Source organism: Somniosus microcephalus, chromosome 14 (genome assembly GCF_052327205.1).
Source record: "Somniosus microcephalus isolate GS21.2 chromosome 14, FLI_Smic_1.0, whole genome shotgun sequence".
Lineage (NCBI taxonomy): Eukaryota > Metazoa > Chordata > Chondrichthyes > Squaliformes > Somniosidae > Somniosus > Somniosus microcephalus.
This window is the reverse complement of record NC_141000.1, coordinates 49,300,187-49,323,036: the sequence shown is the minus strand read 5'-3', so window position 1 is coordinate 49,323,036 and position 22,850 is coordinate 49,300,187. Positions and strand designations below refer to the sequence as shown.

The 22,850-nt window shown below is 44.3% G+C and overlaps 1 protein-coding gene across 4 annotated transcripts in view; it reads left to right on the top strand.

The window, feature by feature from the left end:
- Positions 1 to 22,850, top strand: part of LOC147107483 (uncharacterized) — a 106,151-nt gene that overhangs the window by 26,232 nt on the left and 57,069 nt on the right. For all 4 annotated transcript variants that reach the window (XR_015080811.1, XM_086006551.1, XM_086006552.1 and 1 more), the window contains one exon: positions 4,830 to 5,009. Coding sequence is in view for 3 of the 4 variants with exons in the window: in XM_086006551.1 (XP_085862677.1) it covers positions 4,830 to 5,009 (180 nt within the window). In the remaining variant the exon portion in view is untranslated. The remainder of the gene's footprint in view (positions 1 to 4,829; positions 5,010 to 22,850) is intronic.

The window sequence follows — 22,850 nt, the reverse complement described above, 5'->3', positions numbered from 1 at the left end:
GCTATGATCTCAGACGAAGATCAGCCATGATCTCATTGAATGGCGGAGCAGGCTCGAAGGGCCGAATGGCCTACTCCTGTTCCTATCTCTATGTTTCTATGTTTCTATGTTTAAGAGAGGGAGGGGAGGGGGGGAGGGGAGGGGAGGGGGGGAGGGGGGGAGGGGAGGGGGAGGGGGGGAGGGAGGGCGGGGAAGGGAGAGCGGGGGGAGGGAGGGGGGAAGGGAGGGCAGGGGGCCACCCCCCCAGGGTCGCGCCCCCCCCTCCCCCAGGGTCGCGCCCCCCCAGGGTCGCGGCCCCCCCCCCCCCAGGGTCGCGGCCCCCCCCAGGGTTGCGGCCTCCCCCCCCAGGGTCGCGGCCCCCCCCGAGGGTCGCGCGCCGCCCCCCCCGCCCCCCGAGGTGAAGACCGCCGATTGCGCGCGCAGCAGGAGCTGAGACGCGGCGTCTCTCTCTGGCTCGGCCGGCGGGCCCGGTTGCCAGGGTAACCGTGACGCTGACCAAGCCCCGCCCCCGGGCCGAGCCAGAGAGAGAGAGAGACGCCGCATCTCAGCTGCTCCTGCTGCGCGCGTGGCCCCCCCCCGAGGGTCGCGGCCCCCCCCCCGAGGGCCCCCCCCCCGAGGTGAAGACCGCCGATTGCGGCTGTGCGAGACGGCCGGCCGGGGTTGCCAGGGTAACGCTTGACGCTCAGCAAGCCCCGCCCCCCGGCCGAGCCAGAGAGAGACAGCGCATCTCAGCTCCTGCTGCGCGCGCACCCTAGCGGCGCTGGGCTGAGGCTCGGCCCTCCAGCCTTCGAGTGGGGCCGGGAGGTGCCTAGCTCGGGCGTGGGTGCGGAGGAGACGCCGAGGCTTCTAGGCCTACCTGGAAAAACGGGGAAAGGTAGGAAAATTAATGAGATTAGATAAGTTAATTACTTTCTAAATCATTTTTTTAAAAAACAATATGTGTTTTAAAAGCAACGTTTTTTTTTAAGACGCAGAAAGCGGGAAAAAGAAAGGAAAAGTTTGGAATCAAGATGGCGGCGACTCACCTCGGTTCAGAAGGATAAGGCCCGGCCACACGCGCACCGATTGGCCCGGCGGCACACGCCAGCAACCCGGCGTACGATTGGTCGAGCTCGAGGTCACTCTGTCGCTAATGAGCGGATAATGAGATGCTAATGAGCGGAACGTTGAAGGTTTTTGGGATACCGCGGGCGGGATTTTAGCTCGGCCGAAACGTAAATACGCTTAAAACCGTCTCGGAAGCGTAAGCTTTCTTTGGAGGTAACGCGCGCGTAGGTACGCCCTGTAACTTTTGAGCGCATAGCCCGACAGACACACAGGCGATGACAGACAGACAGACAGATGTACCGATTTATATATATAGATATAAATGGTCTGGACTCTGGTATAAGGGGGCAGAGTGTCAAAATATGCAGACAAGGCAAAAAACAAGGAGATTTGGGAAGAGAACTACAAGCAACTTTAAGAGGACATAGATTAGTAAATTGGCCAGATAGATATCAGATGAAATTTAGTGCGGGGAAATGTGAGGTGATCCGTCTTGGTGGTAGAATAAGAGAAAATATACACTCAATGGTAAAACTTTTAAAGGAGCACGAGAAATGAGGGGTTCAGATGCACATTAAAATTGCTAAATCTTTTTTCTAAGTGCTTATGGGATCCTAGGTTTTATAAATAAGGCGCAGAGCAGAAAAGCAAAGCAATAATGTTAAATCTATACCAATCATTAGTTAGGCTGCAGTTAAATATTCCATTCTGTTGGGTGCCCTACTTTACAAAGGATCTCAAGACCATGGAGAGGGTACAGAAATTATGCACTAAGACAATACCAGGGATAAGATGCTTCAGTTACAAAGGTGGACTAGAGAAATTGCAGCTCTTTATACCAACACAGAAAGGGTGAAGAGGAGATCTGGTAGAGGTGTTCAAAAGTGAGGGGTTTTAATAAAGTAAATAGGGAAAAAGCTGATAACTAGCAAGGGTTGTTACATGGATTGCCTTAGCAGAAACAGTATTGGAATCAGATTCATAATAGACTAACAGAAAATTGCATTTTTTTTAAAATTAAGAGTATGAGGAAAGGACAGAGGATTGGAACTAACTGTTATTCTTTCACAGAGATACTGTAGGTGCAGTGGGCTGAACGGCCTCCTGTGCTGTAAAATTCTATGTTTCTATGATTCTATGCTTAGTTCTTGAAGCAGCCTGATCCAAAAAAAATGACTTTGGTTTGAAGCTGCCTTATTGTCCACCACAAACTGCCACAGAGTGATTATTTGCAGTGTGGTTTTTTTTGCAGATCTATGTTAAATATTAAATGTACTATTATAAAAATTGCCTTTTTTCATGGTGATTCAGATAATGTTTGCATCTTGTATGGATACATAGGTGAAATGCTTATCTAATAAGTTGGTAGCCACAGCCCTTGAACTAAAAAAGGCCCATAGCACTGTGTCGGCTTAGCTCAGTCGTAGCACTTTTGAATCACAAAATTGTGGTTTCAAGCCTGGTCCAGGACTCAAATACATAATCTAGGCCGACACTTCAGTGCGGTACTGAGGGAGTGCTGCTTTGCCGGAGGTACCGACCTTTGGATTAGATGTCAAAGCAATATCCATCTGCTTGTGCAGGTGAACATAAAGAAGAGCAGGGAGTTCTCCTGGTGCCCTGGCATCTACCAGTATCTCCAAAATAGAGTACCTGGTCATTTATTTCATTTAATATAAACAGAAAATGGTGGAAATACTCAGCAGGTCAGGCAGCATCTGTGAAGAGAGAAACGGAGTTAACGTTTCAGGTCGATGACCTTTCATTTATTTCATGTGCTGTTTGTGGGACATTGCAGTGTACTAATTACTTGCTGTATTTGCATGACTAGGTTTCAAGGGGAAAAATTTCAGTATCGCCCCATTTGGGGCGCCGTTATCGGCCGTGCGCAAAGTTTAGCGCCTGGCGCTAATTATCGCCTCCAACAGCAAACTTGGCTTTTATCGCCCCTGGAGGTGATTGGAGCACTAAATCAGGTGCTTCACACCTGTCTTAAGGTGCAAACACCGAGGGTGAGGCGCTACCTCAGAGTGCTGGCGAAGCAAGGAAGGGCAAATCAAAATAAACCTGCAAAGTGCTGCTCAGTACTCAAAACTCCTTCACACAGCGTTGAATCTCTCCAGAAGTCTCTCTCTCTCTCTCTCTCTCTCTCAGACTGCGTGGTGCAAAAATGTCATTGACAAAAAAAGGCAGGAAGCGGTCGCCTTTAAATAGCGCTCCCCCAGTCCCTTTCTGACAGCATAACGCTCCCTTCAACCTGTCGTTGCTAGCGGCAGGCGGTAAGGCAGGGGGCGCCACTCAATATCTGGTCCGGGGCGCTAACGGGGCATTGCGCACTCGACTGACGTCACAATCTGCCGGCGCAGGAGATTGTGGCAGAAGTGTTTAGCGCCGCCACAAAATGTCTAGTTAATTTCGTGAGCGGCGCAAACATCGCCGCGCCCAGCCTCTAGTTGCTTTGCGCCCCAATTGGCGCCCTCTTAAGGCGCTAACGGGAGGCGCAAACAACTGAATTTTCTCCCCCAAAAGTTTTAACTGGCTGAAAGTGCTTTGGAGTGTTCAAGGGATATGAAACGTGTTATATAAATGCAAGGTTCATCTTTTTGGTTGTCTGTGAAGAGTTGGCTTTCTGTGGAGAAAATATCAAATATAGTCATTAGCATAAAATAGCAGCAGTTCTGAAAAGTTGAAAACGTTTGCACAGTGTTGATGCTGTTATACTTGTTCACTCGGAGACACAAAATAAAGGACATACTGCAACAGGAAGAACCACAATGATGAACGCCTTGCTTCTGATAGATTAAGGAGAGTTTAAAATCTATTTGTTAATTTGCAAAGGCACCTTAGATTATGTGTGACAGCCAGCAAGTGGAAGGAAGTCATTGCATTGGATAGAATCATGTGACACAGATTTTGTATATATAAAATGCCATTAAATCTTTATTTATATTTTGATCCGTATTGTTAGAGTATGTGAGCTAGAAATAGAGGGAGACTTCCACGTGTAGGAGCAATAGAAGGAAAATAAGAGAGAAAATCCTAGTCAGTTAACAAGGAGAATATTCAATGATAACATTTCCAGTATTTGTAGGGTTTTTAAAAATCTGTACTGAATGGCTGATGATCTGATCGCAGTCTCAGGATAACATACGTTGTAACACCATCTGCCATTTTTATTTACTGCTTGTTTCATCCCCTAATCAAGATCAACAAAGATTCAAGATTAATAAACTATAGCAGACTGTGTTCTCCAATCTCGTGTCTCTACAGGATGCTTATATGTTAAAACTGGTTTATCAGACATTGCACAGAACCAATCACCTCAAATTTTGTGCCTGGTGACTTACTTACCTGATGCATTGAAGCTAAATTTTCCTTTTCCTCATTGTATTAAATTGATCTGAAATTTACATTCCAGGTTGAAAAATAAATTACCATCTGCAGTCTTGGCAAATATTTTAAAATGGCAGTCTCTCGTTATAGCAAAAGTTCACAATGCAACTGTTTAAATTTCATATAATTGCATTTCATGATTGAGCAACTCTTGGAAGATGTCTCTCTAATTAATGCAGCACAGCCAAGTTTGATCCAGTCTCCCATTTGACACCCATGTACAAGGCATTTTTCAGTAGGGTCAGGAGACTTAGCTGATTTCTCTGGGAAAATGCAGCAACCAATCTGGGATACTACAGTGTTCATATATATTGTACATGATTGTCAAAATTAAAGGAATATGCAGACTTATTTTCCCAGAAATTGAATGCATTTTCTTTTGCTTTCAGGCTACAGAAGTGGGTGTAAGCCAAGATAGTCATGTGGCTCTCCTGAGAGCTCTCCTGGCTGAAAAAGATGATGATCTCAATCAGCTCAGCAAAGAACTGAAGAAACTTCAGCACATCAACAAGCAACTACTGGAGGAAAAGTGCTTAGTAATGTCAGCCAATAAAAGACTTCAGAAAGAGGTGCTCTTTCAGTTATCAATTTTTCTTTCTGTTCATATAATGCACAAATTTGTAAATAAATATGGCCTGAAACTGGTGTCAGATCACTTACCGCCCTGGTTATGCTGGCATTCCAGCTGCCACACTCTTGGTAGGAGCCTTTAGCTGGGTGGCCAGAGAGCCCGCCTGTTTCAAGTGGGAGGTCACTTTTAGTGTGAAAATTGGGGTCCTATGACATACGTAGGATACCAAGTGAATTTTGAGGTATGGTTGGGTGGAGCATGTGCCACAGTTATATCGGTGGTGAGCGGGTTAAAGGGACCACTGGAAGCCACTCAGAAAAAACTGCTCACAGCATTTCTGGGATCAGCAGGAATGCTTCTTCTGGCCTGCTGCCACTACCGCCACACATCCACCCCCCCCTCCCCCCCCCCCAGACTAGATTCTCACCGGCTCCACAAAGGATCACCTGTCAACATAATAGAGATAAGCAACGTGTATGGGGAGGGGGATAAGGAAGCAGGAAAACCGGTGCTTACCGGTGTCTTTGGTTTGAGGAGGTGGTATTGGGGAAGGGGGGGGGTGGTTTGGAAAGGGGAGGGGGGTTTGGGGAAAAGGGGGGTGGGGGGAAGGGGGTGGGGGGAAGGGGAGAGGGCGACGTCAGTCAGTGAAAATGAAGTGACCTGGTTGGTACAGAAAGGAAAAGATCAGCTAGCAGAGGGTCAGCATGAGGAGTGAGTCATTCATTCAGGAAGGCATGAGATGCAAGGACTCCCACATATAAAATACAATAGAGGTGGCAGGGCAGGCAATGTGTTGCAGCTGGAGATCCCAGTGTGATCCACAGCAACCACATCTGCAGTAAGTGTCTGCAGCTTGAGGAACTTCGGCTCAGAGTTGATGAGCCGGAGTCCGAGCTTCGGACACTGCAGTTCATCAGGGAGGGGAAGGGTTACCTGGACACTTTGTTCCAGAAGGCAGTCACACCCCTTAGGTTAAATACTTAAAACTTGGGCCGTGGTCAGGGACAGGAGGGTGTGACTATGGGTGAGGCAGGTATGGGAATCCAAAGGTAGCATTGGTGGAGCCTCAGCCCTTACACTTGTCCAACAGGTATGAGGTTCTTGCAGCCTGTGTGGACGAGAGCAGGGACTGCAGGGAGGATGAGCAAACTGACCACAGACCTGTGGTACAGGGGGCCATTCAACTTGGGGGAGTAAAAAGGAATGTAGTAGTGGTAAGGGACAGTATAGTTAGGGGGAGAGATACTGTTCTCTGCAGCTGAGAGCGCGAGTCCCAAAGGCTATGTTGCCTGCCCGGTGCCAGGGTTAAGGACATCTCCTTGGGGCTGGAGAGAAACTTGGAGTGGGAAGGGGAGGACCCAATTGTCGTCATCCACGTAGGTACCGACGAAATAGGTAAGACTAAGAAAGAGATTCTGATGAGGGAGTATGAGCAGCTAGGGGCTAAATTACAAAGCAGAACCACAAAGAATTACTACCTGAGCCACGAGCAAATTGGCATAGGATCAATAAGATCAGAGAGTTGAATGCATGGCTCAAAGGTTGGTGTGGAAGAAATGGGTTTCGATTCATGGGCCACTGGCACCAGTACTGGTGAAAGAGTGAGCTGTTCCGTTGGGACGGGCTTCACTTGAACCAGGCTGGGACCAGTGTCCTGGCGAATTGAATAACAAGGGCTGTAAACTAAATAGTGGGGGGGAGGGTTCAGGTGAGGGGAAATTTAGAAAGTTAAAGAGAAAGGACAAGGCAATAGTGCAGGATAGCGATAGGGGTTGACGTAATAAAGACTCACTATGCACTTGGTTGTACATAAAGCAAGGCTTTAATCGATTTGTAACAAAACATAGAGGTCTAGTTAGTAGTCACTAGCTTCCTGTTTCCAGACTGTCTCTGGCCAAGGTGGGCCCACGCCCGAGGATTTATACTCCTCGGGCGGTGCCCTCAGCTGGCCGTTCAGTAGTACTTCCTGAGTTACTTCTTGTAGAAGTTGCGATTTATGACAGGGGTTATGATAAGCAGAGTGTGACAGGAAGGGACAGAGCATACGAACATAAGAGTGCACCAGCAAATAAGGTCAGAGTAGGGAAAAATGGTAAAAAGACAAAATTAAAGGCTCTTTATATGAATGCACGCAGCATTTGTAACAAGATAAATGAATTGACGGCACAAATAGAAATAAATGGGTATTTGTCGGGAGCGGAGTTTCAATGAGCATATAAACTCACTTTCGCAGGCTTTTTTTCACAGGCCATTGTCGGGAGCGGTGAGAGCAGAGTTTCAGTGAGTATTTAAACTCACTTTCTTGGGCTTTTTTTCACAGACCAGAGTCTGGAGCGGAGAGAGCGGTGGTACAGTGAGCATTTAAACTCACTTTCGCGGGCATTTTTTCACAGGCCATTGTCGGGAGCGGAGAGAGCGGCGGTACAGTGAGTATTTAAACTCACTTTCGCAGGCTTTTTTTCACAGTCTTACCAATCTCACAGACTGGCGGTGGCGCTCCAGAGCCACGTCACGATTCAAAACATGACGCGGGCAGGAGGAAGCAGCTGATTGGGTGAGTACGGCCAGGTGAGTATTTATACTATATAGTTTGACAGTTATATAAAGTTTAGAAGGTCTTAATTTTGTGGTTATAGTTTCTAAGGTCTCTGTTGTGTAGCGGGGAGTGCTAGGAAACAAGGGCCCTTGAGTATATCATTTAATTGTAGTTTAATTGGTGGTATTGATTTAATTTAAATTAATTAAAGGGTAAGTCATGGCAGCAAAGCTCGGCCCCCTTGGTATGCTCCTCCTGCACTATGTGGGAAATCAGGGACACTTCCTGTGTCCCTGATGACCGTGTGTGCGGGAAGTGCAGCTACTGGCAGACCGCATTGCGGCACTGGAGCTGCAAATGGATACATACTGGAGCATTCGCGATGCTGAGGACATCGTGGATATCACGTTTAATCAGCTGGTCACACCACAGGTAAAGGCTGCACAGACAGGAAGGGAATGGGTGTAGTAGGTGCAGGCAGGTAGTGCAGGGGTCCCCTGTGGCCATTCCCCTCAAACAGATATACCGCTTTGGATATTGTTGGAGAGGATGGCTTATTGGGGGAAGGCAGCAGCAACCTACTTCCTGGTACCATGGGTGGTTTTGCTGCATGGGATGGGAGGAAAAAGAGCGAGAGAGCTATAGTGATAGGGGATTCTATTGTAAAGGGACTAGATAGGCGTTTCTGCGGCCGCAAATGAGACTCCAGGATAGTGTGTTGGCTCCCTGGTGCAAGGGTCAAGGATGTCTCGGAGCGGCTGCAGGGCATGCTGGAGGAGAGGCGTAAACAGCCAGTTGTCGTGGTGCATATAGGTACCAACAGTATAGGTAAAAAATGGGATCAGGTCCTAAAAGCTGAATATAGGGAGTTAGGAAGTAAATTAAAAAATAGGACCTCAAAGGTAGTAATCTCAGGATTGCTATCAGTGCCACGTGCTAGTCAGAGTAGAAATAGAAGGATATTTCAGATGAATATATGGCTAGAAGAATGGTGCAAGGGGGAGGGATTCAAATTCCTGGGACATTGGAACTGGTTCTGGGGGAGGTGGGACCAGTACAAACTGGACGGTTTGCACCTGGGCAGGACCGGGACTGATGTCCTAGGGGGAGTGTTTGCTAGTGCTGTTGGGGAGGGTTTAAACTGAAATGGCAGGGGGTTGGGAATCTGTGCAGGGAGACAGAGGAAAGGGAAGCAAGGATAGAAGCAAAAGACAGGAAGGAGAAAAGCAAAAGTGGAAGTCAGAGAAATCAAGGGTGTAAATCAAACATGGCCGTAGTAAACAATAATTGTAAAAGGTCTAAGAGTGTTAAAAAAACAAGCCTGAAGGCTTTGTGTCTTAATGCGAGGAGCATTCGTAATAAGGTGGATGAATTAGCAGTGCAAATAGATGTAAACGGATATGATATAATTGGGATTAAGGAGACATGGCTCCAGGGTGACCAAGGCTGGGAATTCAACAACCAGGGGTATTCAATATTCAGGAAGGACAGGCAAAAAGGAAAATGCGCTGGGGTAGCATTGCTGGTTAAAGAGGAGATTAACACAATAGTAAGGAAGGATATTAGCTCTGATGATGTGGAACCTGTATGGGTAGAGCTGAGAAACACCAAGGAGCAGAAAACGTTAGTGGGAGTTGTATACAGACCCCCAAACAGTAATGCTGAGGTTGGGGATGGCATTAAATGGGAAATTAGAGATGCGTGCAATAAGGGCACAGCAGTTATCATGGGTGACTTTAATCTACATATAGATTGGTCTAACCAAATTAGTAACAATACTGTGGAAGCGGAATTCCTAGAGTGTATACGGGATGGTTTCCTGGACCAATATGTCGAGGAACCAACTAGAGATCAGGCCATCTTAGACTGGGTATTATGTAATGAGAAAGGATTAATTAGCAATCTTGTTGTGCGAGGCCCCTTGGAGAGGAACGATCATAATATGATAGAATTCTTCATTAAGATGGAGAGTGAAGGAGTTGATTCAGAGACTTGGGTACTAAATTTAAATAAAGGAAACTACGATGGTATGAGGCGTGAGTTGGCTAGGATGAATTGGGGAATGTTACTTAAAGGGTTGACGGTGAATAGGCAATGGCAAACATTTAAAGATCGCACGGATGAACTACAGAATTTGTTCATCCCTGTATGGCATTACAAAAAAAGGTGACTCAACCGTGGCTAACAAGGGAAATTAGGGATAGCATAAGATCCAAGGAGAGGACATATAAATTGACCAGAAAAAGCAGCAAACCTGAGGATTGGGAGCAGTTTAGGATTCAGCAAAGGAGGACAAAGGGATTAATTAAGAGGGGGAAAATAGATTATGAGAGTAAGCTTGCAGGGAACATAAAAACTGACTGGAGAAGCTTCTATAGATATGTGAAGAGAAAAAGATTGGTAAAGTCAAGCGTAGGTCCCTTGCAGTCAGAATCAGGGGAATTTATAATGGGGAACAAAGAAATGGCAGACCAATTAAATACATACTTTGGTTCTGTCTTCAAAAAGGAGGACACAAATAAACTCCCAGAGATGTCGGGGAACATAGGGTCTAATGAGAGGGAGGAACTGAATGAAATCAGTATTTGTAGGGAAATGGTGTTAGGGAAATTGACAGGATTGAAGGCCGATAAATTCCCAGGGCCTGATAATCTACATCCTAGGTGTTATGTTCATTTATAACTAGTCGTTTTTATTAAGAACAGCTAGCTTTTGCTAGACACTTTATTCAGCACATGTGGACTAGGTACAGTATCTGTAGAGGCATCCATCTTGACTGCTGCCTTGTGGGTAGCCTAGTGCATTGTGGGTAGCCCACTCTTATATACGTACAGCACGACCTAGTGTACCATCCCAGAATGACAGGTTACTGATCATTACATCCCCCTTTGGGGTTAAACAAAATCAGAGTCAATCAATAACAACATAAACATCTTCAACAGTCAATACATTTTCAATGTAGTTTTCTTTGTACTCAAAGATTAAGTCTATCAGGCTTTTTTACTTCACGTGTGGATCTTCTCAGCACAGGTAAGTCTGATGTGTTTTCATGAGAGCCTGTATGTGTATTTGTGTTAGATTGTTCTGGTGGTGAGTGACAAGATTCAATTGCGGCATTGTCATCGATTTGCTCTTGGATAGTTTCTTGTGTTTTTAGGAGAGAACGGTGGTTCCTCCTGAGAATCTGTCCTTCCTCAGTTCTAACAGTGTATGACCTTGGTCCTACTTCCTCAAGAACTGTAGCTTTCCTGTTCCATGCATCTGGATCCTCAATCCTGACAACATCATCCCTTGTCAATGGTTTCAGAGTTTTGGATGAATTGTCATAGTATGATTTCTGTTTCAGCTTTAACAGTTGAAGTCTCTGTCTCAGTTCCTTACTCTGCTTTTCTTTTGCACAGCAGCGTAGCGTGGTACGCAACTTGCGACCCATTAGGAGTTCAGCAGGTAAAGAACCAGAGTCTAAAGGTGAGGCTCGGTAGCTCAGCAGGGCGAGATAAGGATCAGATTTGCTTTCTGTCGCTTTCTTCAGTAGCTGCTTGAGAACTTGAACATCTTTCTCTGCCTTACCATTCGACTGAGCATTCAAAGGACTGGATGTGATGTGTTGAAAGTCATAATGTGCTGCAAACTGTTGCCACTCCTTACAGTTGAAGCACGGACCATTGTCGCTAATGGCAATCCTGGGAATTCCATGTCTGGCGAAGATGGATTTCACATGCATTATGACACTGCTTGCTGTGGTGCTTGAGAGCAGCGCCATCTCAGGATAGTTAGAATAGTAGTCAATCACTATTAGATAGTTTTTACCATTTAAATGAAAAAGGTCCATACCAACCTTTTGCCATGGTGCTGTTGGTATGTCAGCTACTATCATTGGTTCCTTTGCTTGTTTGTTTTGGTGTTTCTGACATGTCTCACATTTGCCTATCATGTTCTCAATGTCCTTATTTATGCCAGGCCAATAAACAGTGTCTCTTGCTCTCCTTTTGCATTTTTCAATTCCGAGGTGTCCCTCATGAATCCTTTTGAGCATGTCTTGATGTAGAGCCTGTGGAATGACTATTCTGTTCTGTTTTAGTAATAGTCCACTTGCGACACTCAATTCTGACCTTATGTGAAAATATTTTGGACAGGAACCTTTTGGCCAACCATGATGAATGTTCTCTATTACTGTTTGTAATACTGTATCTTTTACTGTTTCTTCTGCTATTTGCTTTGATTGTGTGTCTGACACGGGCAGCGCAGCAGTGACCATACTCACATGAACATCCACGTCTTCTTCAGTAGAGCTCACATGACTCATTGTGGGTGCTCAGGATAGTGCATCTGCTAACACTATGTATTTGCCTGGTGTGTAGATCAGTTCAAAGTCATATCTTTGCAGCTTCATCATGAGTCGTTGAATCCTTGGAGACATCTCATTCAGGTTCTTTTTTATGATGGCAACCAGTGGGCTGTGGTCTGTCTCAACTGTGAAGGTGGGAAGTCCATATATGTAGCCATGAAACTTTTCTAGTCCAACTACCAAGCCTAGACATTCCTTTTCAATCTGGGCATATCGACACTCAGTATCAGTCATAGACCTGGAGGCATAGGCAACAGGCTTCCAATCTTCACCCTCTGCTTGTAGCAAAACTGCACCTAGGCCATTTTTTGATGCATCCGTTGACACTTTGATTCTTTTTGTTGGGTCAAAGAAGGTGAGTGCAGGTGTGGTTGTCAGCACTGTTTTGAGGTTTATCCACTCTTGTTCATGTCTTTCTGTCCATGCGAACTCATTTGTTTTACGTAGCAGGTCTCGCAGACAGGCTGTCTTGGCTGACAAGTTAGGAATGAACTTTCCAATGAAGTTTATCATCCCCATGATGCGTAGCACTCCTTTTTTGTCAGTGGGTCGGGGCATTTTGAGTATGGCATTTACTTTTTCCATATCTGGCTCTATTCCTTTACCAGATAGATTATCTCCTAGGAAAGTGACTTCCTGGATGCCAAACTGACACTTGGCTTTGTTGAGCTTCAGTCCTTTCCGGCGTATGCTCCGTAGCACTTTAGTCAGTCTCTCATTGTGTTCTTTCAATGTGGAGCCCCAGATGATGATGTCATCAACATAGACCCGAACTCCTTCCAGACCTTCAATTATGTGTTCCATCGCTCTATGAAAGATTTCAGATGCAGATATTATCCCGAAAGGCATTCTGAGGAAACAATACTTACCAAATGGTGTGTTGAAGGTACAGTATTTGGTGCTCTCTTCATCCAGTTTTAGTTGCCAAAATCCTTGTGAGGCATCGAGCTTTGTAAAGTATCTGGCACCTGACATTTCACTGGTGATTTCTTCTCGCTTGGGAATCTGGTAGTGTTCACGTTTTATGTTTGCATTTAAATCCTTTGGATCCATGCATATTCTTAGATCATTGTTCTTTTTCTTTACACATACCATGGAGTTAACCCAGTCTGTTGGCTCTTCGACTTTCCTGATGACTCCTAGTGTGGTCATTCTGTCCAGTTCATTCTTGAGCCGGTCACGCAGGGGTGCTGGAACTCTCCGTGGAGCATGTACCACTGGCTGAGCATCCTCCTTTAGCTGGATCTTGTAAGTGAATGGTAGAACTCCAAATCCTTTGAACACATCCTGGAAATTATTCACTACAGAATCCACCGAGTCATCTGGTCTGCTTATGACACAGTTTATACGATAGACTCTCTTGACCAGTTCTAAGTCCTCACAAGCTTTGTCACCCAGTAGTGAATCAAGTCCTTCAGCCACAACAGAAAACATGAGATGATGCACTTTGTCTTTGACTGTCACTTTAAGTCTGCATACACCTAAGCTATCTATTTTCTGTCCATTATAGTCCTTCAGTAGTACTGACTTTTTCTGTATTTTGGGCTTTTCTTTCATATTGTTAATGTCACTCATACTGATTAATTTTGCTTTTGCCCCAGTGTCTAGTTTCAATGTAACTAATGCTCCATTTACCTGCAGTGGGATCATCCATTTGTCCTCTTTTACTGCATTCACTTTATGTTCAGCATTGTTAATTCCTGAGGGCTGCACATTTTCTGTATCCTTTTTGATATTGTCACATGACACCATTCCTACAAAACATGTCTCACTTAAATCAGTGTCCTCAATTACATTAACCCGTTGCCCTTTCTTAGTTTTTACTTTTGAAAAGCATTGCCTTTCCATGACATTTTGTGCACATTTTTCCAAACGCTGGGCATTGTCTTAACTGGTGTTTGTAACCATAGCATTTACAATTAAAAATTTCATCCTCCGATTGCTTTTCATTTCTGTTCTGCCCATGTTTCTTCCCCTTGTAGGACACAGCAAGGACAGCAGCATTATCACTCATTACAATCGCATCATTATTGATTTCACTGAAAGTCTTCGCGTGCTTTCGAGCTAGCTTGCTGGCTTGCTATATTTTCACAGCAATTTCCAATGTTAGTTCGGTTTCTCTCAACAGACGTTCCCTGACTTTTTTATCATGAATACCAAACACAATCTGGTCACGAATCATGGATGCTTTCAGCTCAGAGAAATTACATGTCTGTGCTTTCAGTTTCAGATCAGTCAAAAAGCTATCAAAAGTCTCATTTTGCTGCTGTATCTGAGAACGGAAGATGTACCTCTCATGGGTTTCATTCTTTTTGGGAGAACAATGTGTATCAAACTTCTTTATCACATCGTCTAATTTTTCTCTCTTCTCCTCTGGATTAAATACAAATGTATTAAATACCTCTATCGCCTGCAACCGTGAGCAGCAACACTATTTTCCTTGCGTCTGGCTTCGTACCGTACCCGATGGCAGCAATGTAGAGTTTGAATTGTTGTTTAAAAGTCTGCCAATTGTAGTCGACATTTCCTATGAGGTTCAAACGCTCTGGTGGCTTCAAATTCTCCATGTCGCGTTGCACAATATTCAGCAGATCTTGCCAATCCTGGTACCATGTTATGTTCATTTATAACTAGTCGTTTTTATTAAGAACAGCTAGCTTTTGCTAGACACTTTATTGAGCACATGTGGACTAGGTACAGTATCTGTAGAGGCATCCATCTTGACTGCTGCCCTGTGGGTAGCCTAGTGCATTGTGGGTAGCCCACTCTTATATACATACAGCACCACCTAGTGTACCATTCCAGAATGACGGGTAGCTGATCATTACACTAGGGTACTTAAGGAAGTGGCCCTAGAAATAGTAGATGCATTGCTGGTCATCTTCCAAAATTCTATAGACTCTGGAACAGTTCCCATGGATTGGAGGGTAGCTAATGTAACCCCACTATTTAAAAAAGGTGGTAGAGAAAAAATGGGGAATTATAGACCGGTAAGCCTGACATCATTAGTGGGGAAAATGTTAGAGTCCATTATAAAAGGTGTAATAGCAGAGCACTTGGAAAACAGTGACAGGATCGGACAAAGTCAACATGGATTTACAAAAGGTAAATCATGCTTGACTAATCTATTGGAATTTTTTGAGGATGTAACTGGTAGAATAGATAAGGGAGAACCAGTGGATGTGGTGTATTTGGACTTTCAGAAGGCTTTCGATAAGGTCCCGCATAAGAGATTGGCGTGCAAAGTTAAAGCACATGGGATTGGGGATAAGGTACTGACTTGGATAGAAAACTGGTTGGCAGACAGGAAGCAAAGAGTTGGAATAAATGGCTCTTTTTCCGAGTGGAAGACAGTGACTAGTGGGGTACCGCAGGGATCAGTGCTAGGACCCCAGTTATTCACAATATATATTAATGATCTAGACGAGGGAACTAGATGTAATATCTCCAAGTTTGCAGATGACACAAAGCTAGGTGGGCGTGTGTGCTGTGAGGAGGATGCAGAGAAACTCCAGTACGATTTGTACAGGTTGTGCGATTGGGCAGGTGCATGGCAAATGCAGTATAATGTGGATAAATGCGAGGTTATCCACTTTGGTGGCAAAAACAGGAAGGCAGATTATTATCTGAACGTCAATAGATTGGGAAAAGGGGAAGTGCAACGAGACCTGGGTGTCCTTGTGCACCAGTCGCTGAAGGTAAGCATGCAGGTGCAGCAGGCGGTTAAGAAGGGAAATGGTATGCTGGCTTTCATAGCGAGAGGATTTGAATACAGGAGCAAGGATGTCTTGCTGCAGTTGTACAGGGCCTTGGTGAGACCACACCTTGAGTATTGTGTGCAGTTTTGGTCGCCTTATTTGAGGAATGATGTTCTTGCCATGGAGGGAGTGCAGCGAAGATTCACCAGGCTGATACCTGGGATGGCAGGAATGACGTATGAAGAGAGATTGGGTCGATTAGGCTTATATTCGCTAGAGTTTAGAAGAATGAGAGGGGATCTCATTGAAATTTATAAAATTCTAACAGGACTAGACAGACTAGATGCAGGAAGGCTGTTCCCAATGATGGGGGAGTCCAGAACCAGGGGTCACAGTCTAAGGATAAGGGGTAAGCCATTTAGGACTGAGATAAGGAGGAATTTCTTCACCCAGAGAGTGGCGAACCTGTGGAATTCTCTACCACAGAAGACAGTTGAGGCCAATTCATTAAATATATTCAAGAAGGAGTTAGATATATTTCTTAAGGCTAAGGGGATCAAGGGATATGGGGAGAAAGCAGGGACTGGGTACTGAATTTGGATGATCAGCCATGATCTCATTGAATGGCAGAGCAGGCTTGAGGGGCTGAATGGCCTACTCCTGCTCCTATCTTCTATGTTTCTATGTTTCTATGATCCGATAGCCATTACAGAGATGTGATTGCACGGTGACCAAGGCTGGGAACTGAATTTTCAGGGGGATTTGACATTTCAGAAGGATAGGCAGAAAGGAAAAGCAGGTGGGGTAGCTCTGTTAATAAAGGATGAGATCAGTATAGTAGAGAGAAATTATCTTGGCTCAGAAGATCAAGATGTAGAATCAGTTTGGGTGGAGATAAGAATAGGGAAAGAAGCCATTGGTGGGAGTAGTCTATAGGCCCCCTAACAGTAGCTATGCTGTAGGACAGAGTATAAATCAAGAAATAATGGGGGCTTGTAAGAAAGGTACTGCAATAATCATGGGCGATTTTAATCTTCATATATGTTGTATAAATCAAAATAGCAAAGGTAGCCTTGAGGACGAGTTCATAGAGTGTATTCAGGACGGTTTCTTAGAACAATACGTTGTGGAACCAACCAGGGAATAGGCTATTTTAGATGTGGTAATGAGTAATGAGACAGGATTAATTAATGATCTCATAGTAAAGGATCCTCTAAGGAAAAGTGATCATAACATGATAGAATTTCACATTCAGTTTGAGGGTGAGAAACTTCAGTCTGAAACTATTACCTTAAACTTCCAGTAGATTAGTCAAGCATGATTTACCTTTTGTAAATCCATGTTGACTTTGTCCGATCCTGTCACTGTTTTCCAAGTGCTCTGCTATTACATCTTTTATAATGGACTCTAGCATTTTCCCCACTACTAATGTCAGGCTTACTGGTCTATAATTCCCCATTTTCTCTCTACCACCTTTCTTAAATAGTGGGGTTACATTAGCTACCCTCCAATCCATGGCAACTGTTCCAGAGTCTATAGAATTTTGGAAGATGACCAGCAATGCATCTACTATTGCAAGGAGGCTGGAGTATAAAAGTAGGGAAGTCTTGCTACAACTGTTGGTGAGACCATGCCTGGAGTACTGCGTACAGTTTTGGTCTCCTTATTTAAGGAGGGATATACTTGCATTGGAGGCAGTTCAGAGAAGGTTCACTAGGTTGATTCCTGAGATGAAAGGGTTGTCTTATGAGGAAAGGTTGAGCAGGTTGGGCCTATACTCATTGGAGTTTAGAAGAATGAGAGGTGATCTTATTCAAGCATATAAGATACTGAGGGGGGCTTGACAGGGTAGATGCTGAGAGGATGTTTCCCCTCATGGGGGAATCTAGAACTAGGGGGCATAGTTTCAGAATAAGGGGTCGTCCATTTAAGACGGAGATGAGGAGGAATTTCTTCTCTCAGAGGGTTGTGAATCTTTGGAATTCTCTACCCCAGAGAGCTGTGGAGGCGGAGTCAGTGAATATATTCAAGGTGGAGATTGACAGATATGTGAGGTACAGGGGAGTCAAGGGTTATGGGGAGCAGGCAGGAAAGTGGAGTTGAGGCCAAGATCAGATCAACCATGATCTTATTGAATGGCGGAGCAGGCTCGAGGGGCCAAATGGCCTACTCCTGCTTTTATTTCTTATGTTGTTTTATCAGACAGTAAGTGGAATTACAGAAATGCATTGCATGCCAGGTCTTCTGTGTAGTTGTGGAATAACTGTTTTTATGGAACAGCAGTATATACCTATACTAAACAGCCCAGAAATCCAAAAGGTTGTTTTTATGCATGCTCCTTATCCTTGGTGAAACTGCTCTGAAAACTCTGTTAAGGAAGATGGGTAAGAATGATTGCTGTTTGTGTTTGGATACTGCTCAAATGCCAATCCCTAGTAATTGTTTGCTGATATTCCACAGCCAGCGAGTTAAATCGAAAATGACTGGTTGTGAGTGATAAAAATCAGCAAACAACAAACTGGGGAGAGGCAAAAAAACAAACAACAGTTTTCATATCTTTAAAAGCTTTGTGAATAGGTTTGAAATTTCACACACAGCCTTGTATTGATTTACAGTTTTAATTGCTAGACTCACCTGTACAATTGGAGGAACATAACAGCCAGACTATAGACTTACAGCATAAACTGGAGAGTTAATTGGCTGTGCTACATCAGTTACAAAGAATTACCCTGCAGCACAAGAGGTTTGTTGTATTTGAACACAAAGGAGATAAAGGAGTCGGACAAATTACTAGAATGAAAGCTGAGGTGTTGTATTGTCAGCTTTAATTGGACCTGGTCAATAAACAGAAAGAGAAGTGAAGGAAATTAAGAGAAATGTTGCTGCCCACTAGGTCAGTGAACTTATCCAGTGAGTAGCTGAACCATAGAGGTCATCTTGGGTAGGGTCCTGAGATGGGAGGCTGAAGTGCCCAGCTATTTCAGGCTGAAAACCACTTGCAATATTCAAATTGGGGTCCTATATGACATACCTAGGACCCTGACTGCAATTTGAAGCACGGGAAAAATGTAAGGCTGAGGGAGTGTTCGAGGCAGTGGGATTAGTTTCTGAGTTGCTCACAAGGAACTGGCACAGACAACGAGCCAAATGGGCTCCTTCTGTGCTGTAAACCTCAATAATGCTATAAGTAAATCTGCAATACTTCTGCTCACTTGATTGTGACATTTTAAGTAGGTGCACCGTTGTAATATCAATGGCAGAAGAAAACAGATACGGCACAGCATTTTGTAGATTTATTTAAAATTACCAAAGATATATTTAGCAGCTCAATTGAATTATTGGTAAAGTGAATTGCAGGGCTGTTTAACTGAAGCCATCTGTCTTGTATCATTTTCACTTATTAGAAAAACATTTTTGCTCTCCAGGTGCACATTAATTTTGCAATATATTTGGTCTTTGATTTTGTTACTAATTTAATTTTATTCCTCAACTTTTTCTGCCAATTTTCCTCCTCTTCCTATACGAAAATCATTGACTCTTTGTTGAATATGACGCCACAGATTCTGGTCGCCCTTGACAGTGTCAACGGACTGTTGAATTCTCAGGGCATCATGGCTGATTATCCTGCCTTGATGCATATTTCTGGCAAAAAAATGCTGGATAGCAATCAGGAGCAGGAACCCTGCCTAATTCCTTCCTCCTTTAACTTAAATGCCGAGGTCAATTGATGCACCCTATTGCCACCCCGGGTGAGATTAACTGACTCGGTACAGGCCAAGGTTCAGAGCTGGGACCTTCCTAGTCTTTATGGATTAGTTTACTCCGTGGAGTAACTAGTTGGGTGATTGATGGGGACAAGTGTCTTTTATTAGAAATCTATAAAATATTAAGAAGGCTGAATGTTGTACTGGAAAATTGGAACTGCAGCCTGAAAACTATATACTAAAGTATTATCTACAATGATGCATTGCTTTAAAGCTCAATGTTTTATTGCTGGGCTTTCACGTGGCAGTTGCTGATACTGCCTGGCTGTTCTACGAGTTCTGGCTTAGCCCCAGATTGTTTAAATCGTGCTGTACAGGCCTGATCACCATGGTTACAGTGAAGCGTGTGCTATTTTGGGCTTCACCGATTGCAACTGATGGGATTTATCAGCCTGACAATGTACATTTTGCTATTTGATAAAAGTCAAACATTTTTTACAGGATTTTAAAAAATATATGCTTTGTAGATTAGTTAAAACTGAATTATGAATTTTGGTGCTACTTGTAGTTACCTAGTGCAGGTAAGGTTGCCAACTCTGGAGTGACATAATCCTGGAGATTTGATCATGTGACATTTGATCACATGACACCGCTTATGTGATGCTTAATCACATGACAGTTGATCACATGATATCTGCCCACTGTTTGCAAATGTTATTGCATTTAGCTTAGTTGAGTGTTTCTTTATCACCAAGTCCAGAAAAAATATTTGACTTTGTTTTATAGTGAGATGAATAACATAATTTATAAATCAAAGAAAGAACACAAAAGAATAGAAAGATTTAAGGATACATAATGATTAAATAAAAACTACTTCTGCGATGTTTCTACAGTATCGACCACACTGAGAAACACTGGCCCTGAATTTCCGATCGGAGGCTTCCTACGGGCGGATGCCTCCGATTTGGAAAAATCTACGCACTTATCTGCTGGCTCCGTAGGTCCCGAGATTTCCAATCCTGAGCCTCTGCTCTATGAAATGCACAAGGCCCAGGTATCCCTAGGGTGCAGGCGGTTCGCAAATGTCCCTGGAATCCCGTGGGCCATGGGGAACCAATCAAAGAAGGGAATCCCCCTTCACACTTTTAACAGCTCTCAACGCATAGATCTGTCAAAAGTATGAATGGGGATCACTTAAAAAAGTTAAACATTACATTTTTGTTAAATCACCTATTTAAAATTACAGTACTTAAAATTACATTAAATTAAATATTTTAAACAAAAATTTAATTTTAAAAAAAATAATTAAAGTTATTTATGGGGCTAAAAATAAACTTACTTTTTTAAAAGTATTTATAAAAATTATAAATGAGTAAATATATTTGTTAAACTCTTATGCTGATTAAAGCAAGCCTTACTCCTGCTTTTACCAGGCGTAAGATTTTTAAAGGTTTTCAGCGGGCAGAAGTTGTGCAGAAAGCGGAACTATCTGCCCACAGAGGCCCTTCTCCCGGGCAGGCGAAGGATCTATCACGAGAATTCTTGACCGATCGGAAGTGCTGGGTTTTAGCGCATGCACTTTGCATGCCTGAAACTGACACTTGCAGGGCCCTACAGGTGCGTACACACCTTGTACCCACCCGTGGGGGTCGGAAAATCCGGCCCACTAAGTCAATTCCACTGATTCAACAAAAGGTCATCTATATAAATAACTTCTAATTAAGGTTTTTGAACAATGTTATGACTTTTTACAATACACAAGTCTGTCCCTCCTCATTTTTTGTGTGTCGCTCTCTCCCCCCCAGTTTGTGTTTCTCTCAATCCCCCAGTTTGTGTTTCTCTCCCTCCCCCAGTTTGTATTTCTCTCCCTCCCCCAGTTTGTGTTTCTCTCTCCCTCCAGTTTGTGTTTCTCTCTCCCCCCAGTTTGTGGTTCTATCTCTCTCTCCCCAGTTTCTGTTTCTCTCTCTCTCCCCTGTTTGTGTTTCTATCTCTCCCCCAGTTTGTGTTTCTCTCTCTCCCCCAGTTTGTGTTTCTCTCTCTCCCAGTTTGTTTTTCTCTCTCTCCCCCAGTTTGTGTTTCTATCTCTCTCTCTCCCCAGTTTGTGTTTCTCTCTCTCCCTAGTTTGTGTTTCTATCTCTCTCTCTCCCCACTTTGTGTTTCTCTCTCTCCCCAGTTTGTGTTTCTCTCTCTCCTCCAGTTTGTGTTTCTATCTCTCTCCCCCCAGTTTATGTTCCTCTTTCCCAGTTTGTGTTTCTCTCTCCCAGTTTGTGTTTCTATCTCTCTCTCCCCAGTTTGTGTTTCTGTCTCTCCCAGTTTGTGTTTCTCTCTCTCCCCCATTTGTGTTTCTATCTCTCTCCCCCCACCCCGTTTGTGTTTCTCTCTCTCTCCCCCAGTTTGTGCTTCTCTCTCCCAGTTTGTGTTTCTCTCCCCAGTTTGTGTTTCTATCTCTCTCTCCCCAGTTTGTGTTTCTCTCTCTCCCCTGTCTGTTTCCCTCTCTCCCCAAGTTTGTGGTTCTATCTCTCTCTCCCCAGTTTGTGTTTCTCTCTCTCTCCCCAGTTTGTGTTTCTATCTCTCTCTCCCCAGTTTGTGTTTCTCTCTCTCTCCCCTGTCTGTTTCCCTCTCTCCCCCAGTTTGTGTTTCTATCTCTCTCTCCCCAGTTTGTGTTTCTCCCTCTCCCCAGTTTGTGTTTCTAACTCTCTCTCTCCCCAGTTTGTGTTTCTATCTCTCTCCCCCAGTTTGTGTTTTTCTCCCTCCCCAGATTGTGTTTCTCTAACTCCCCCAGTTTGTGTTTCTCTCTCTCTCCCCCAGTTTGTGCTTCTCTCTCCCAGTTTGTGTTTCTCTCCCCAGTTTGTGTTTCTTTCTCTCCCTCCCCCAGTTTGTATTTCTCTCCCTCCCCCAGTTTGTGTTTCTCTCTCCCTCCAGTTTGTGTTTCTCTCTCCCCCCAGTTTGTGGTTCTATCTCTCTCTCCCCAGTTTCTGTTTCTCTCTCTCTCCCCTGTTTGTGTTTCTATCTCTCCCCCAGTTTGTGATTCTCTCTCTCCCCAGTTTCTGTTTCTCTCTCTCTCCCCTGTTTGTGTTTCTCTCTCTCCCCCAGTTTGTGTTTCTCTCTCTCCCCCAGTTTGTGTTTCGCTCTCTCCCAGTTTGTTTTTCTCTCTCTCCCCCAGTTTGTGTTTCTATCTCTCTCTCCCCAGTTTGTGTTTCTCTCTCTCCCTAGTTTGTGTTTCTATCTCTCTCTCTCCCCACTTTGTGTTTCTCTCTCTCCCCAGTTTGTGTTTCTCTCTCTCCTCCAGTTTGTGTTTCTATCTCTCTCCCCCCAGTTTATGTTCCTCTTTCCCAGTTTGTGTTTCTCTCTCCCAGTTTGTGTTTCTATCTCTCTCTCCCCAGTTTGTGTTTCTGTCTCTCCCAGTTTGTGTTTCTCTCTCTCCCCCATTTGTGTTTCTATCTCTCTCCCCCCACCCCGTTTGTGTTTCTCTCTCTCTCCCCCAGTTTGTGCTTCTCTCTCCCAGTTTGTGTTTCTCTCCCCAGTTTGTGTTTCTATCTCTCTCTCCCCAGTT